This window comes from Sinohyriopsis cumingii, chromosome 9 (assembly GCF_028554795.1).
Source record: "Sinohyriopsis cumingii isolate HCF-2022 chromosome 9, ASM2855479v2, whole genome shotgun sequence".
In the NCBI taxonomy this organism is placed as follows: Eukaryota; Metazoa; Mollusca; class Bivalvia; order Unionida; family Unionidae; genus Sinohyriopsis; species Sinohyriopsis cumingii.
Genome location: NC_142969.1, coordinates 116,367,671 through 116,384,828, shown reverse-complemented (window position 1 = coordinate 116,384,828; position 17,158 = coordinate 116,367,671). Strand labels below are relative to the sequence as shown.

Genomic DNA, 17,158 nt, shown 5'->3' with positions numbered 1-17,158 from the left:
GTGTGGTCAGCCCAGGTGCTGGCAGTATATAAGATGGTCCAGCAATCACCGGTACCGGCCGCTCTGAAGGTCTGGTTGAATGGACAGATTTCTCATTGAAACATCCAGTATAGTAGTGACAATATGCTGATGGCACGGCTAGATGGATGGATCTATCAGCAATCACCGGTACCGGCCGCTCTGAAGGTCTGGTTGAATGGACAGATTTCTCATTGAAATATCCAGTACAGTAGTGACAATATGCTGACGGCATGGCTAGATGGATGGATCTATCACTAAGATCCGCATATGATCTCTTTGGCTGGACCATTTCAACATAATGGTCTCCATGCCGAGATGGCTGAACTGCTGGTATCGGCTGGACATCTGGTGATGATGCGATGGTCTTAACGGTATGGTAGTATTAATAGTTGGATCCAACAGATCAGGCATGAACTCCATGTACCCTGACTTACTGTCCTGAAGGGCATGCTCAAACATGCAGGGGACTCATGCCTAATGGGCTGCCTAAAATTGGGGCAAACTCCCCAAATGAGTCAGCATCAACCAACAAAGAATCCTTGGTTGACTTCAATGATTTATTTTGTCTTTCCTTCCCTTCAAAGCTGAATGAACTATTATTTTTAATGTGCATTTCATGTATTCAGTAAACATTTCTCCTGAAATGACACAAGAAGAAAAGCAAAGCATAGATTAGTAAATTGGTACGTGACTAACTAACTAATAGCATAGACTAGCAAATAAAAATGTGACTAGCTAGATAAGATGGTAGCCAAGACTTCCTCTGACCATATATTACAGATGCTGCATATCACAGACAGTGTAAACTCAGTATAAAGAAAAGAGTCATGGTAGACTTCCATGCTCTGAAGTTGGGATATACAGCATTAAATGACAACCTGCTGAAACGACAAAAAACAACCAAAAATTTAAACAGAAACCAGAAATGTGTTTGAAATTACTAAGTCATTAAAACACTGTCATAACTCATAGAGAAGTGAAAGTGTTGTATCAGAAACCTTTGGCCCTGTTAGGAACTTAAGCACAATGCTTAGTTAATAATAATAATTAAACCACAATTCTAACAAAGGAGCATGAAGTATGAATAAACTGAGCATAAACATCAAGCAGCAAAGTCAAAGTCAAAGGCATGATAACTCATAATGACCTTGTACAAGGTCAACGACAGTGTAGTGAGGCATGGATCTTAAAAGATTAAGTCCTGAAAGGTGTTAAAACCACTTCAAACCGACAGAAATTGTAAAATAATTCATACAGCCTTAAGTAGATCAATAAATCTGCACAATAAATCCAAAATGAACATTGGATGGGCCTATAGAAACAAACAAATGGCTGGATTTTCAGAGGATAAATTGTGCCATGAGTGCTCTGCACAGCAGTGAAGCTAGAGACTAAGGACACCTGGCGGTACCAAGGGGAAGTAATGAGCAAGAGTTACTGCCCTTTGTCTATCTGAAATAGCACAAGATGATTTTGTTGTTTTAATATGGCTGGAATTAGAAGGTAGCTGGCTAATATCCCTTAACATAATGTGATTGGAGAATGTATTTAAAGGAGAAAGTGTCTTACAAATTGAATCCAGAGGCCAATGTACTAGTCCTCATGCAGCCCTCATGATCATTTAAGACTCCTGATTTAAATCAAGTGAATAATACTAACAAATTAGCAACTTCATAAACTGTAGTGTTTGGAAATAATTTGCCATCAAAGATGACAAAATTTATGACCTTATCACATGGTTTGATAGTATGACTTCATACCCATTATAGGCTTCATGCAGCTACAGTAGGAATGGTCCTTATAAAACTTTTCATTTTAGTATATTCTTTGTAAGATGGAGGAGCTGAAGATATCAAATGAAAACTTAAGTATATAAATATCGCCATATTAATCTGAACCAGTTTGTAGCCCTAACCACTTGCGACAAAACGGGAAAAAAGTGTTACATCTGACACGGGAACAGATTCCAAAGAAGATGAAGTTGTAAAAGGTCCATGAAGAAGTGTCAACTGTTGCAATGTATAGCAGTTTGTGCCTTTCCAAACAATGACATGGCCGAGACAAAAAGTTATATTTGTAAAAATGTTATTTAATAACAGAAAAAATAGTTTTATCTGCATGCTTTCTGTAGAAATGTTTCTGAAATATTATGTTTACAGTAATTATTTGCAAAGCAAGAAAAAAAATATAAACAAAATTATATATGTCACATTGTTAGAGATTCTATATGTTTACTACATAAAATAATTAGAAATTACTGAATAGTCTAATTAGGCTTTTCAGCTGCTGAGTAGCCAACTAATGGTTTAAAAAAGCCATACTGAGATATCACGGTATAGATTTACTTCTGTGCCACTGATTTACTGCACTTGACACAAATGATAACAACAGATGCAAATATATCCTTTTGTACGAATATGCTGTCAATGTTATGAAATAAATATTTAGGAATGAAAATTTTGATTGCAATAAAGATATGCATAGCTATTATACTATTACACTATTTTATCCATACCTACAACTGTATATAATTATACTGATGTAAAGAGCATTTAAACTGGGCTGGGCCTAGGTCCAGAATGGGTAGATATGATGACAATTAAAATGATTATAAAACCAGGTATGGATGGAGCTGTACGCAGCTTTCACATACTACCTGGTAGAATGGGGGAGGGGGCTTTTTATGTGTAAAAAAAAAAGTAATTGTACAAAAAAAAATAGGTCAATAAATGTATATATTATTGAAAACATTTAATTATGTTATCAACTGGTACATATTTATTCTAGACTGATTGCAATTTTGGGACAGATTTTGCATCTAATCTCCCTCAGTCCTCTTTTCTCAAATTGGCAAATTCCCTGGGAACTTGAAACAGTGTATTTCTTGACCTTTTATGTATTTTATCTATTTCACCCAAAAGGCAATTAACTTTACATTAGTGTATATTACTTAGCTACAGAATTAAACCTCAGGTAAAGATGACTTCATGGGTTCTGGCATTTACCATTCATTTCTGATGACACCACAGTCCCGTTCCTTGCTAGTCGTTGTCGGAGATCAGCATTGTCTGCATCCTTCAACGCAAGTTTGGCCTCAAGGTCAGTGATATGTCGCTAAAATCATAAAAGTTATTCAATATAATATAGAAATGTGTAGAAATTGGGATTATTACAAGCACTTAATCTGTAAGAATGGTGTATGAGAACAGTGGTATAGTAGTCAGTTCTATCAGTCAATTGCCATTCATGCACTGCAAAATGCTATGAAAAGAAAGCTTTTTTTCTAACAAGAATATAAAGTTTAGAAAATCTATGAATGTGTTTTGATTGGTTCACATATTTTCTTTTCCCAGCTCCAAATTTTGTTTGCTAAATGTAAAGATTATTTCTTGCGAAATTCATATTCAACTGAGTAAGCATGAGATATAACACACATGTATATGTAATACCCAAATCTACACATACTCTGTCTAATATCACTCTACAAAAGATATGACACATGTATATGTAATACCCAAATCTACACACAGTCTAATTTCACTCTACAAAAGATATGACACATGTATATGTAATACCCAAATCTACACACACTGTCTAATATCACTCTACAAAAGATATGACACATGTATATGTAATACCCCAAATTCACACATACTGTCTAATATCACTCTACTTTAGATATAACACACATGTATATGTAATACCCAAATCTACACATACTCTGTCTAATATCACTCTACAAAAGATATGACACATGTATATGTAATACCCAAATCTACACATACTCTGTTTAATATCACTCTACAAAAGATATGACACATGTGTATGTAATACCCAAATCTACACACACTGTCTAATATCACTCTACAAAAGATATGACACATGTATATGTAATACCCAAATCTACACACAGTCTAATTTCACTCTACAAAAGATATGACACATGTATATGTAATACCCAAATCTACACACACTGTCTAATATCACTCTACTTTAGATATAACACACATGTATATGTAATACCCAAATCTACACACAGTCTAATTTCACTCTACAAAAGCTATGTCACATGTATATGTAATACCCAAATCTACACACACGGTCTAATATCACTCTACAAAAGATATGACACATGTATATGTAATACCCAAATCTACACACACTGTCTAATATCACTCTACAAAAGGTACGACACATGTATATGTAATACCCCAAATTCACACATACTGTCTAATATCACTCTACTTTAGATATAACACACATGTATAGGCCAAATCTACACACAGTCTAATTTCACTCTACAAAAGATAAGACACACATGTATATGTAATACCTAAAATTCACACATACTGTCTAATATCACTGTAATGAAAAATATTAATAGGGGTGAAACAATACAAATTTGCTATGTTCAGTTACAGGTGATGCCAACTGATGTATGCTGACATTTTGGTTGTATTTCCAGTATGCAGATTACAGACAGACATAGACTTAGCATCTATTTATATGCCATTCTCATCCTTGACAAACAAAAACTTTCAAAAAGGCTACCTGTTGGTTGTCAGTGATTTTAATTCAACCATGAAGACCATTTCAGGTTGCTCCATTTATCAGATGCTGGATGCATCTTGGCCACCACACCCTTTGTTTTGCACTGCATCAATGCTTCAAAAACATCTATTATCAATTTAATGTCTTCCTTTTAAACTTGGAAGACATTATGCTATTATCTTTGAAACAGAAGAAATCTCCTCTAGAACAAGTCTGGGTGTAAGAGTAGGAATTAATACCAACAAAATCTATCACAATATACTTCCTGCAGATGCAAAACAACCAACACAGTCACAGACACTCGTTTTCGTGGGTAAAAAAGGAAAACTACTAACAGCACCCACTCCTTTTATCAACAATAAACAAATTTACACAAGGTGACAGACTCGTGAGGTTTGAAATTCACCTCCTAACTGATTCTGTACTAAAATATTTGTTTATACTGCCAGCATGTTCAGTTATTGATTACGTACATCAGCGAAAAAGACATTCCAAACTGCTCCCCATGTATGACTGAAGTACCTTACAGATCATTTAATAACCAATTTTGTTCGAAGTCTCTATTGCTTTGATTTTTCTTCGATTTCTATCTACATGAAAGAGTTTGAATGCCAATACTTCTGTGTAACAAAGGAATTAGGATACATTAAGTTCTGATTGGTGGTTATTGTTTAATCTGGACACATCCAAAGTGTCGCTCATAAATTTGACCCAAGTAGACAAGATGTGAAGCAACAGAGAAACGTTATGGCAAAAGTGGTTTTAGATGATGATAAAAGTACTTCATTATATATGGAGAACACACTCACAATGTCTTCTATATGCTGAACAATCTGACGGGATAAAATTAATAACATTCAACTGGCGAGGGGGGTGGGGGGGGGTATATGAACCGCATCACTTTGTGTTAATCAGTAGAAAGTGAGTAGGTTTTTTTCTTTCTTACTGGCAAAAATGAGTGCCTGTGCCTGTAACAGCTGTCTCTGATGAATTATCAATTTAAAAAAAAAAACAAATGACTAACAATTATTCAAGACTGATGAAGATTAAATAATGCTGTATAGATAAGTATAATATTGTACTGATTTTTAACCTCTTGTATCGATATGTGTATGATATGGCAACAGTATTGATGCATTGATATATTGTATAGATAAGTATAATATTGTACTGATTTTTAACCTCTTGTATCGATATGTGTATGATATGGCAATGGTATTGATGCATTGATATATTGTATAGATAAGTATAATATTGTACTGATTTTTAACCTCTTGTATCAATATGTGTATGATATGGCAACAGTATTGATGCATTGATATATTGTATAGATAAGTATAATATTGTACTGATTCTTAACCTCTTGTATCGATATGTGTATGATATGGCAATGGTATTGATGCATTGATATATTGTATAGTTAAGTATAATATAGTACTGATTTTTAACCTCTTGTATCAATATGTGTATGATATGGCAACAGTATTGATGCATTGATATATTGTATAGATAAGTATAATATTGTACTGATTTTTAACCTCTTGTATCGATATGTGTATAATATGGCAATGGTACTGATGCATTGATATATTGTATAGATAAGTATAATATAGTACTGATTCTTAACCTCTTGTATCGATATGTGTATGATATGGCAATGGTATTGATGCATTGATATATTGTATAATATAGTACTGATTCTTAACCTCTTGTATCGATATGTGTATGATATGGCAATGGTATTGATGCATTGATATATTGTATAGATAAGTATAATATTGTACTGATTTTTAACCTCTTGTATCGATATGTGTATGATATGGCAACAGTATTGATGCATTGATATACTGTATAGATAAGTATAATATTGTACTGATTTTTAACCTCTTGTATCGATATGTGTATGATATGGCAATGGTATTGATGCATTGTTATATTGTATAGATAAGTATAATATTGTACTGATTTTTAACCTCTTGTATCAATATGTGTATGATATGGCAACAGTATTGATGCATTGATATATTGTATAGATAAGTATAATATTGTACTGATTTTTAACCTCTTGTATCGATATGTGTATGATATGGCAACAGTATTGATGCATTGATATATTGTATAGATAAGTATAATATTGTACTGATTTTTAACCTCTTGTATCGATATGTGTATGACATGGCAACAGTATTGATGCATTGATATATTGTATAGAGTAAGTATAATATAGTACTGATTCTTAACCTCTTGTATCGATATGTGTATAATATGGCAATGGTACTGATGCATTGATATATTGTATAGAGTAAGTATAATATAGTACTGATTCTTAACCTCTTGTATCAATATGTGTATGATATGGCAACAGTATTGATGCATTGATATATTGTATAGATAAGTATAATATTGTACTGATTTTTAACCTCTTGTATCGATATGTGAATGATATGGCAATGGTACTGATGCATTGATATATTGTATAGAGTAAGTATAATATAGTACTGATTCTTAACCTCTTGTATCAATATGTGTATGATATGGCAACAGTATTGATGCATTGATATATTGTATAATATAGTACTGATTCTTAACCTCTTGTATCGATATGTGTATGATATGGCAACAGTATTGATGCATTGATATATTGTATAGATAAGTATAATATTGTACTGATTTTTGACCTCTTGTATCGATATGTATATGACATGGCAATGGTATTGATGCATTGATATATTGTATAGTTAAGTATAATATTGTACTGATTCTTAACCTCTTGTATCGATATGTGTATGATATGGCAATGGTATTAATGCATTGATATATTGTATAGATAAGTATAATATTGTACTGATTTTTGACCTCTTGTATCGATATGTGTATGACATGGCAATGGTATTAATGCATTGATATATTGTATAGATAAGTATAATATTGTACTGATTCTTAACCTCTTGTATCAATATGTGTATGATATGGCAACAGTATTGATGCATTGATATAATGATGAATTGTTTCAGTCTAAATAATGATATCAAATTTTCACACCTTGCAGATTCTGTAATGACAAGAAACGTGACTAATTGGTTAATCACACTGAGACTTGAAGATATGTTTGTTCTATCTGGACAGCTAAACATTTTGTCAGCATTCCAGATCGAACTTAAAAATAACTGAAATGTCCAGCTTATGATTTTTTTTCATATTTCGCTGTTCAAGAGAGACGTGGGTAGTCATGATTTATTCAAATTTCACACATAGACATAAATCATACTCATAATTTGTCCAAAAAAACCCTCAAACTGTATGGAGAAAAATGTAATCAACACAATCAATAAAAAAACTAATGATTTCCTAAAATTTGGCTTCTACATTGTACATGTATATGTTTTAGAGTACTACTAATGACTAAATGCACAACATTCCCATAAATTACCACATGAAAGGCCTCTATGTTTTTTATCTTAAGCACCTTACCTTGGGAAGTCATAAAGCCTGAATTTAATCCATTTTCTGAGCAAATATGATCAAATTAGAAATGCTAAACTTTCCCTACAGCAAACATGAACTACGCATCAAAAACTGCAGCAAAATTAGACTGATTGTGGTCTAAACTTGAAACAGCCCTCCAACAGGTAACTCGTGTAAATGTTGTATTTTACATTTATCTCTGATTATTTCATAGCTTTTTTGTTGCTTTTCTTGCCAAATGTGCCAAGAAAATTCTTCGTGCCAAAGACTTCCCCATTAAATGAGAACTTTTGAACCTCTCTGTACTAAATTTACCAAAAGAGTGGCAAATCTTGCTATGCATAGTACAGGAACATTAGACGTTTACAGATATTCACCGAGTTTCCCAATATGCAAGAACAAGATTTTTTTTTTATAGAGAATATGCTTTTTCAAAATTCTGCAATATGATTTTCCTAAAATCTTAGACTTTTCAAACAGAATGGGGAAATCTGTGTTAAAAAGCCCTGATCGTGCATCTTGGAATAAACTGTTCATTTTGCTGGTCTGATTTGTTTGAAATATGAAGAAATTGTTGAAAATGTATATATTAAGCCAACTGAGAAACATAATTTCTGAGCAAATAAAAAACTGTTCAAACCCTGTGAAATTTCTTTATAAAAATAATATTCAACTGTGAAACGAAGTGAAAGTCTCTACCAGTGCTAATTATTGATTCTTAAAGCTTATCAAGTAAATATGAGTAATATTATGAAACTGATAATATTGACGAGTTGGATTAGCACCAATTTCATTTATGAACAACTAGACATAAGAAGTTTTCCAGTGAAAACCCCATGCTAATATTCAGGAGAATAAAGGTAACAGGATTTTCAAGGTGGCTACTGTGGCAAGCATACCAAATTTCCGAATGGCCCCATCATGACCATGCAGACATCATAATAAGTCTTCTGGTGAAAACCCCATGGCAGTATTAATTTTCGTTAGGAGTAATAGTCAAAACAAGGTTTTCAAGATGGCCATTGTGGTGGCCTTATTATACATAAGATTGGCACTATTTTCATTGAGAATCAACTATTAGTGTAGTGTAGTGACCATACTGGACGTGAGATCAGAACCTTTTCATTTATTAACACCTATGCATGTTGAGAAATCTTAAGTAAAAAACCCATGCTTATATGACCATCCATTCTAAAAGAGTAGCCACAAGATGGCTGCTGTGGTGTCCATATTACACAGATTGACAACTAAACAAAAGCAGTAGTAGCAATTAAAAAGTTTCCATGATGGCTGCTGTTGTTGCCATAATAGACATCAGATCAACACCATTTTCATCTAGGTCCAACTAGACACTATAATAAGTCTTTCAGTGAAAACCCTTGTTGATGACCATTCCTTCAGGAGGAGTAGCAATAACAAGATTTTCAAGATGGCCACTGTGACAGCCATACTGAAAATCAGATTCACACCATTTTCATTAAAGACCATCCAAGCATCTTATGAAATTGTTTAGTAAAACCCATGTTAATATGACCATCCATTGTGGAAGAGTAGCTATAACAAACTTTTCAAGATGGCCACTGTGGCGGTCATATTGGTTGTGCAAGCAGCACCATTTTCTTTTAGGACCAACTAGATAATTTTTCTAAAGGTTATGGTTTGTGTTCATGTATCCCTGCCTCCCAAATGTGAATTTCATGTGGTTTTTTTTTTAATGTTTTTTTTGTTATAAATATTATGGTGTTTTCAACATGGTTCTGCATGTAAAGTTTCATGGCAATCCTTCAAGTAGGATGGAGGATTACAAATAACAAACAAAGAGACCAACAGACAACAAACCATCCCATATGCTCCTTTGATCTAAAAAATATTTATTTCTATACTATACTATAAAATTTCACTCAACAACAGTATTTTATTCCATTCTACTTTTTTCAAAATTATTAACTGATGACAAGCTGACATACTACCCTCATAATTAATGATTGTTTCCAGTAAAGTTTCATCAGGTCCCAAAGTAAGTCTTGGAGGATGGAAATACAAATTAGTTGATTGCTAGTCTCCATCACCAATCCTAGACTTCATACATTATGCTTCATAGGTATATGTACTGACAAACATCAACACATAAGGGACTGACTGTTCTAATATCTGTAAGTACTGACCCCAAGGGAATCATTCAATTATTGGGTTTTTCACAAGTCTATGTTATACAATTACACCCTCTTTTGTCTGGTGTTTTGTGGCTATATGGTGTTCAAACAACTGGGAAATTGTCCTAACCAAACAAACTTAGTCAACAACAGCTCAAATGACTGTCCAACAAAAGAATTGTGTAAATGATACCTAATCACCACTGAACTAAACTGAATTTGCAACATCTTTATTGACACAAAAAAACCCAGCTGAAAACCAGACCTACGTAATATTAATGTATGCCATTACTGGACATGACAAAACTTTACTGGGGATAGATGTACAAACCTAGGGACCTATCAAACAGATCATAACTTGGAAACCATATCCTCATGCTCTATAACCATATACTGTAGGTATAAACTTAATGGACCTTAAAAGATGAATTGCACATTTAAGCAGCTAACATCAGCCATCGTGACCTCTGTTACACCTAGGAACTTGAAATATGAAACTGTTTGTCTTCTGTATGTAACCATTGTACTACTACTAATATATATATATAATCCCTTGTAGGCATAGTTTTTGTGATGGAAGATCTGGTAGTAGTGCTACCTTAAAATCTCATGAAAGCAAATCCATAATGAAAAAAACTTGTGGGGTGTATATAAATTTTGAAGCAAATCTGAACTCAGATTCAGATACCCCAGGTCACAAATATGTAGTCTAGTCCATTTCAGTCCTTATATCTGCATAATTAAAAAAGTTACAAGCACCTGAAAACCCTCCATTGTCAGCTAATGAATTTTCAAGTGAAAATGCTAGGTTACACCTCCCAACTTCAGTCGGCCATAACATCATAAGTAACTGGAATTTTTCTGCTGAAATTTTGCCTGCAGCCATCATTAACATTGATGTATATCTGAAATGTTTGTCATCAAAATTGGAAATGGTCAATTATGGACCTCAGGGTGATTTCCTCGCTGTACTTTTTCCATTGTACATGTATATTCTGGAAAAGGATGGAATACCCTGGAAAAACATGGAAAACCATGGAGAACAGTGGAAAAATTAAATATTTTGCAGAATTTAGCTTGGAAGCCCTGGATATTGTGCATGGAAAAGGTTGGACATGCCTGGAAAAACCATGGACAGTTTTTTCAGCATGAAAAACCCTGGAAAAGTATGGACAGTTCGGACTTAGAATTATTTGGATATATTTTAGCATAGTAAACCCAAAAAGAATGTAGTCAATTTTCATTTCTTGTTTAATTAATTAGGGTTAGCCATGCAGAAAAATCTCAACAATTCTCATGAGCTTCTTATAAACTGCACATCTGAACCTTGTTATCAATGTATGCAAAATGGGTAGATTTTGCAAACTCGTGTGTGCAGTTTGCTCAGTCTTGTGAGCCAAGGAATAACTAACCAAATTTTCACGTGCAGATTTCGGACTTTGAATCTAAAACTACCTATAACTTTTAATAATAATGTTAATAATAAAAATAATAATAAACTCCATACTTAGAGATTTAAGATAAGTAAATTAATATGATTTTATAGGACAAGATTATAAAGTTTAAGTGCCCCATCTGCAAAGTGTATGCAGTTTATCTTAAACAGTGGTATTAAAAAACTTAATTTTTAAACAATTACAAGGAGCAAACGTACAAGAATCAATTTCATATTAACATTGCCCTCAATTAAATTGATGAAGATTGTTTTTTTATTTCCAATAAGTCCATTTGTTACATTTAATATTACCATATTTATACATTTCTGAAGGTGGTAAATATCAAAACTTTTAATAATAATATTAATAATAATAATAATAATAATAATAATAATAATAGTTATAATAATAATAATAATACAAATGATAACAATAATGATAATAATACAAATAATAATAATAATACAAATAATAATAATAATAATAATACAAATGATACAAATAATAATAATAATAATAATAATAATAATAATAATGGCTCCATAATAAGAGATTTGAGATAAGTAAATAAATATGATATTTTATTTCCTGTATCATACATTTCCATACAATATCAACACTTAAATAATGAGTATTTTTACAAAAGAAGGGTTGCAATTATCAATCAAAGTCCATTTTTCTGAATCTTTTGCTCTAATCATGATGTATATTATACCTGTACCGGTTATTATTACTGTCTTAGTGTTGTTGTGAATAATGTAAATTAGTATCATTAAGATGATGGTGATTATTATTATTATTATTATCTGTTGCCAGAAGAAAACAGTTATTTTCATACTAAATACAAACTTTAAATTGTATACAGTTTTACTTTCTTTGAAAGAAACCGATCCCATTTATCAGCATTCAATAAAGTTTGCTTTTAAAAGAGAAATCAAATAATAAAATCAAGCACGATAAAATGTGGTTTTCTGCAACAGAGGCCTAGTTTGGTATCGAGATCTTAACATCAGTTATTTCCCTCGTTTACAGTTCTGAAGACTAGTTTACAAACCTCAAAATATACAGAAAATATGTTTGAGCTATTAGAAGACAGAACTACCATGACAGCCCCCATTCTGACATTTACAAATTAAACCGCCACAATTTAGCTCGTTAATTCTGGAAATATTGCAAGCAGTGCCAATACATGTGCAGCAACTGATCCTAGAAGAACGGAAATAATTCATAATTACAGAGTTATCGTGTTTGTGAGCAGAGTCAAGGCTCTATTACATTTTGTTGGTATACAGGACTAGTTTGGAGGCTGTACAGTAGGGTCTATGTCTCTTGCTGCGCAGCTTTCACATAAGATTTAATATGCTAGATGAGGTTTTGTAACCTTGCTTCAAGTAATGACTGAGATGATAGCTTTGCAGATCATTGTTATTTATGGCTACGCTTGCCAAACCACAGTTCTCAATGCATTGTTGTAAGTTACCGACAATAGACTGACGAAATTAACAAACTGCATGCAAGTTTATTAATCTAATTTCCATTTTTTCTTCTCATGTGTCAAATTTGGCAATTCTTCTGAGGTCATTGTATCTACTTTTTTCACTTTTAAACAAGAATGAAGCATTATATTTCAAAGGTATCAAGTAACTTTTCATTGTGTCGTTTTGTTTATAGATATCATAGCATAAAGTACCAATCATTTGACATGTAGCCCTTGTAAAATGGGTGGTAAAGTTAAAGTTTAGGATTTCTTTAAAGGATGATGATGAACAACACTTAGTGATGTTTCCTAAGAATTGTGAAGTGATTTCAAAGTAAAAAAAAATGAAATCTTGTTCCCAAACAAATATATTTTTTTGTTCAGGACAATAGTGTAGTACATGTTTAATTTACTGTATTTACTGCATATGTTGGGACACGAAAAAACAATTTTTTTTTTCGTGTCCCAGAACTTAGGGTGATTTTTAATAACCTACATCATGTGTCCCAAGACTTAGGAAATGAAATAAATTGTGTTCAATTTGCGGATCCCCACCCCACCCTGTCGCAACTGGCCACACTGCACGTTACAATCAAATAGATAAATAAAATACTTATTTGATAATAAAATGAAAGAATCTAACCTTGTACCATTATCATTTATTCACTTTTTTGGTCGACATTAGCATTTTATTAAAGGAAAAATATATCCACGAACTCAGTATAAGTAGCGCATGCATCCACAGTGTTACCGCTTTTCGTCAGACAACACAACACATTGGTCATTGACGTGAATATTGAGAAACGAATCACGTTTGGTTGTCCTCAAAGGTTTGAATGTCATGAGAATGAAAACTGGATCCTGCAAAATCACATACGAAAGAGAAAGAGAGAGTGAGAATTATAAACCCCATTGCTCGAAAGCACCTGCCATTCATGCGTGACACAGTGTAAGGTACAAAATAACCAATAGTGTATTATATCCATGGTAACAATTTGACAATATCTCGCAAACTATAATCATTATTAGAAATACATTCTCTGTGAGTGCAAATGACAATCTTTTTGGTTCCATGGGTTACAAAAAGTATTATTAAAGGAAGTTAATGCTGTGTATGTTATTAACACTGAGGAACCCATTTGTGTCAATTATGACTACAGATGGCATATAAATGAAATCCCAGGTGTTGAATAAACACACCTTGTAACAGCCATAAACTCACTGTTTGATCTTACCAGTAGGATATCAAATACAAAGGTTAATTTATTACAAAGCAAGCTGACCCTGGAAGCAGACTTTGGATTCCTTTTAGTGTGGAGATTTGTTTTTAACTAAACATATGTATACAAAGTCGGCCGAAATGGGGAAGCCAACTTTGATTTCTTTATACCAGTTTTCACTGGGATTTTGAAAATAAATAGAAACAATAGAACACTTTGAAATGATAACTTCTCACACATTTACACAAAAAGCGATTCCTCGCAGTCATTGTTATCGCGTACATAGCATATATAAAGGGAATAAAAATAAAACAAACCACATTATAGATCTCCAATATTATGGATAGGTTTGTAGTGCAATACTCGAGTAGTAAAGAGGCCTTGCCTCGTACATGGAAAGAAAATGCATTGCCTAAAGCTTCACCTAAGAGGCCCATAGGTTGACAAAAAGCATGCTAGAGAGGATGAGTGTGATGTTAAAGAAAATAAACCAGGTGCAAAAAGACACAAAATTGGAGACTCCAGTCAGGAGAGATATGATGCCTATGAAAATGATGTTAGGCGAGGGCATTACAAGTGTTTTACATTAAAACAATAAAAGGAAGTTGTAAATTTCTCGAAATTGCATGGAATTCAAGTAACAGCAAGACATTTAAAAATCCCCAAATCAATCATTGCAGATTGGTCAAAAATAGATTTTTCTCAGCAGCTGAATGAATGGGGACATTTAGCAAGGAGTGGGAGACCAGTATCATATGGCAATGAGTTAGACGGAAAAATTACAAAGTCGGTTCTCGTCCAACTTGATCTGCAGATCCCTGTTAGTGTGGACACTATATGCGCTTATACCAAGGAATTTGTGTTAAGTGAACATCCAGAAATTGAGTTTCAAGCCAATAGGACAACAGGTTTTTTAAAAATATATTAGCAGCATTCACGTTTATTCAGCAGTACTTGGATTATGTCAAATATCACTGCTGTGTAATAAAAAGATGTTCTAATCGGTTCGGGACAAGCCAGATCTGATCCAAAAATCATTTAAAGTTTGTGGCATTAACAATAACTTGAATGGATGTGGGGACAATATCATAAGAGATACTGAATGCGATGGCAGCGACAGTGAAGAGGACGAATTTGATGGATTTGAGCCTGAGGAGGTTGAGTGGGCAATTAATAATGTGGACAGATTGAAGGATTTAAATTAAATATATTAGCGGCTTTCAAGTTTGTTCAGCAGTACTTGTCATTATGTCATATATCATTGCTGTGAAAATAAAAGATGTTCGGGTTAGGAATTATTATGTTTATCAATCACTCTGTGCCTTCACTATCTACCGTTACCTCTCTCTCTGAATATATTTTTACCTAATTATAGTGAATAGTTTATACTGTGCTCATCAATAGTTATTTTGCCAAAATAAGTCGTGTAACGAGCATGAACAGCAAATAAACCTTGACATTTAATTTTAAAAAAACTTTGTTGAAGCATAAAGTTGAACTCGTTCTCATATATACAAACAATTCATTCCTACCTGAGCTCTTGTTCTTAGCAAATTTGCATCTAGGAAGAAAAGTTTAAACAAACAACACTCACAGAGTTTTTTTTTTTTAATTTATGCTGGAGTGCATTTTCTGACATGTAGTTTTCAAATGATTTAAAAAGTGTCCCACAACTTAGTCCAGATACTCTAGGGTTCTCCATGCTAGAATTGTCCAGCATTTTCCATGTCTTTTTTCCCATGGTTTTCCAGCCTATCCTGGACAGAGTCTGGAATATTAGTCCAAATATGCAGTGGTTTTCCATGATAGAATTTTCCATGCTTTTCCATGGTTTTTCATGGAATACCATGAAAAATCTACAGCTGGGTTGGAATCGAACTACCCCAAAAAACAATCTGTCCGTTTCTTCATGATTTATTAGTTTGGAAAGAAAAGTAATTCAGAAAACATATGCATTTATTATAATAAAAGCTAGCTGAGAATTAGTGTACACCTAAGTCTAATGAAATCATGATCCAGAACAGAAAATTCCAAGGTGCAACTCATTTTCAGGTTAACCAGATATTCAAACATGTTAATATCAAACTGTCAAAGAAAACAAGATTATCTCATTTTTATAGCACTACCACTATTATTATTTTCATATGGCCCTCTAAAATGGTAGGTCTCCAAATTTGGGGGTGGGAACACATTGTCCCCTGCCCTTGTAATCCTATCTGCAATACTGTATCTAGGATGTTTTACGACATTTCTACACATAATTTTATTTTGCCCTGATAATAAAACATGTCAACTTTTAGAAATGTCATGAGACAGGTGTTGGTAGGAGGTGTAGAATACTGGAGAACCAAGAGAAAATTACTTTCAATAGTCAACCACTTGTAACCTTGCCCATGTCTCCTCCAAGGATCTAACCTGGAACCACAGTGGTATACAAAAATGCATGAATGCATGCATGTTGTTAAGAGCCCATACATAATAGGAACAAAAACAATTGCAAATCCTGCAACTGCATGTTGTTTAGTACAAATGCAAGTACAGATGTTCACAGAATTAATTGGATTCATTTAAGTTTCTTTGGTAATTCAAATTTGCTATTATGTTTGAAAGCACCTGCAATTTGGCACTTTAATGAGGTTGAAAGTATAAATTCATTTACTTCTTATGAAAAGCAGTAAAAACCAGTGTCAAGAAGTACATTTTACAAACAAAATGTGAAAAACATTTTAGGTAATCAAGTTAATCAAAACTATCATATTTAGAAATAAAGTTTAAATAAAAGTTTGAAAATCTTTTCAAAGAGATGAGTACGTTTCGTGCAATCTGGTACAAATC

The 17,158-nt window shown here is 33.1% G+C and overlaps 1 protein-coding gene across 7 annotated transcripts in view; it reads right to left on the bottom strand.

The window, feature by feature from the left end:
- LOC149792522 (liprin-beta-1-like) overlaps positions 1-17,158 on the bottom strand; it is a 195,395-nt gene that overhangs the window by 113,240 nt on the left and 64,997 nt on the right. For all 7 annotated transcript variants that reach the window (XR_016423582.1, XM_089971141.1, XM_089971143.1 and 4 more), the window contains one exon: positions 3,027-3,135. Coding sequence is in view for 6 of the 7 variants with exons in the window: in XM_089971141.1 (XP_089827267.1) it covers positions 3,027-3,135 (109 nt within the window). In the remaining variant the exon portion in view is untranslated. The remainder of the gene's footprint in view (positions 1-3,026; positions 3,136-17,158) is intronic.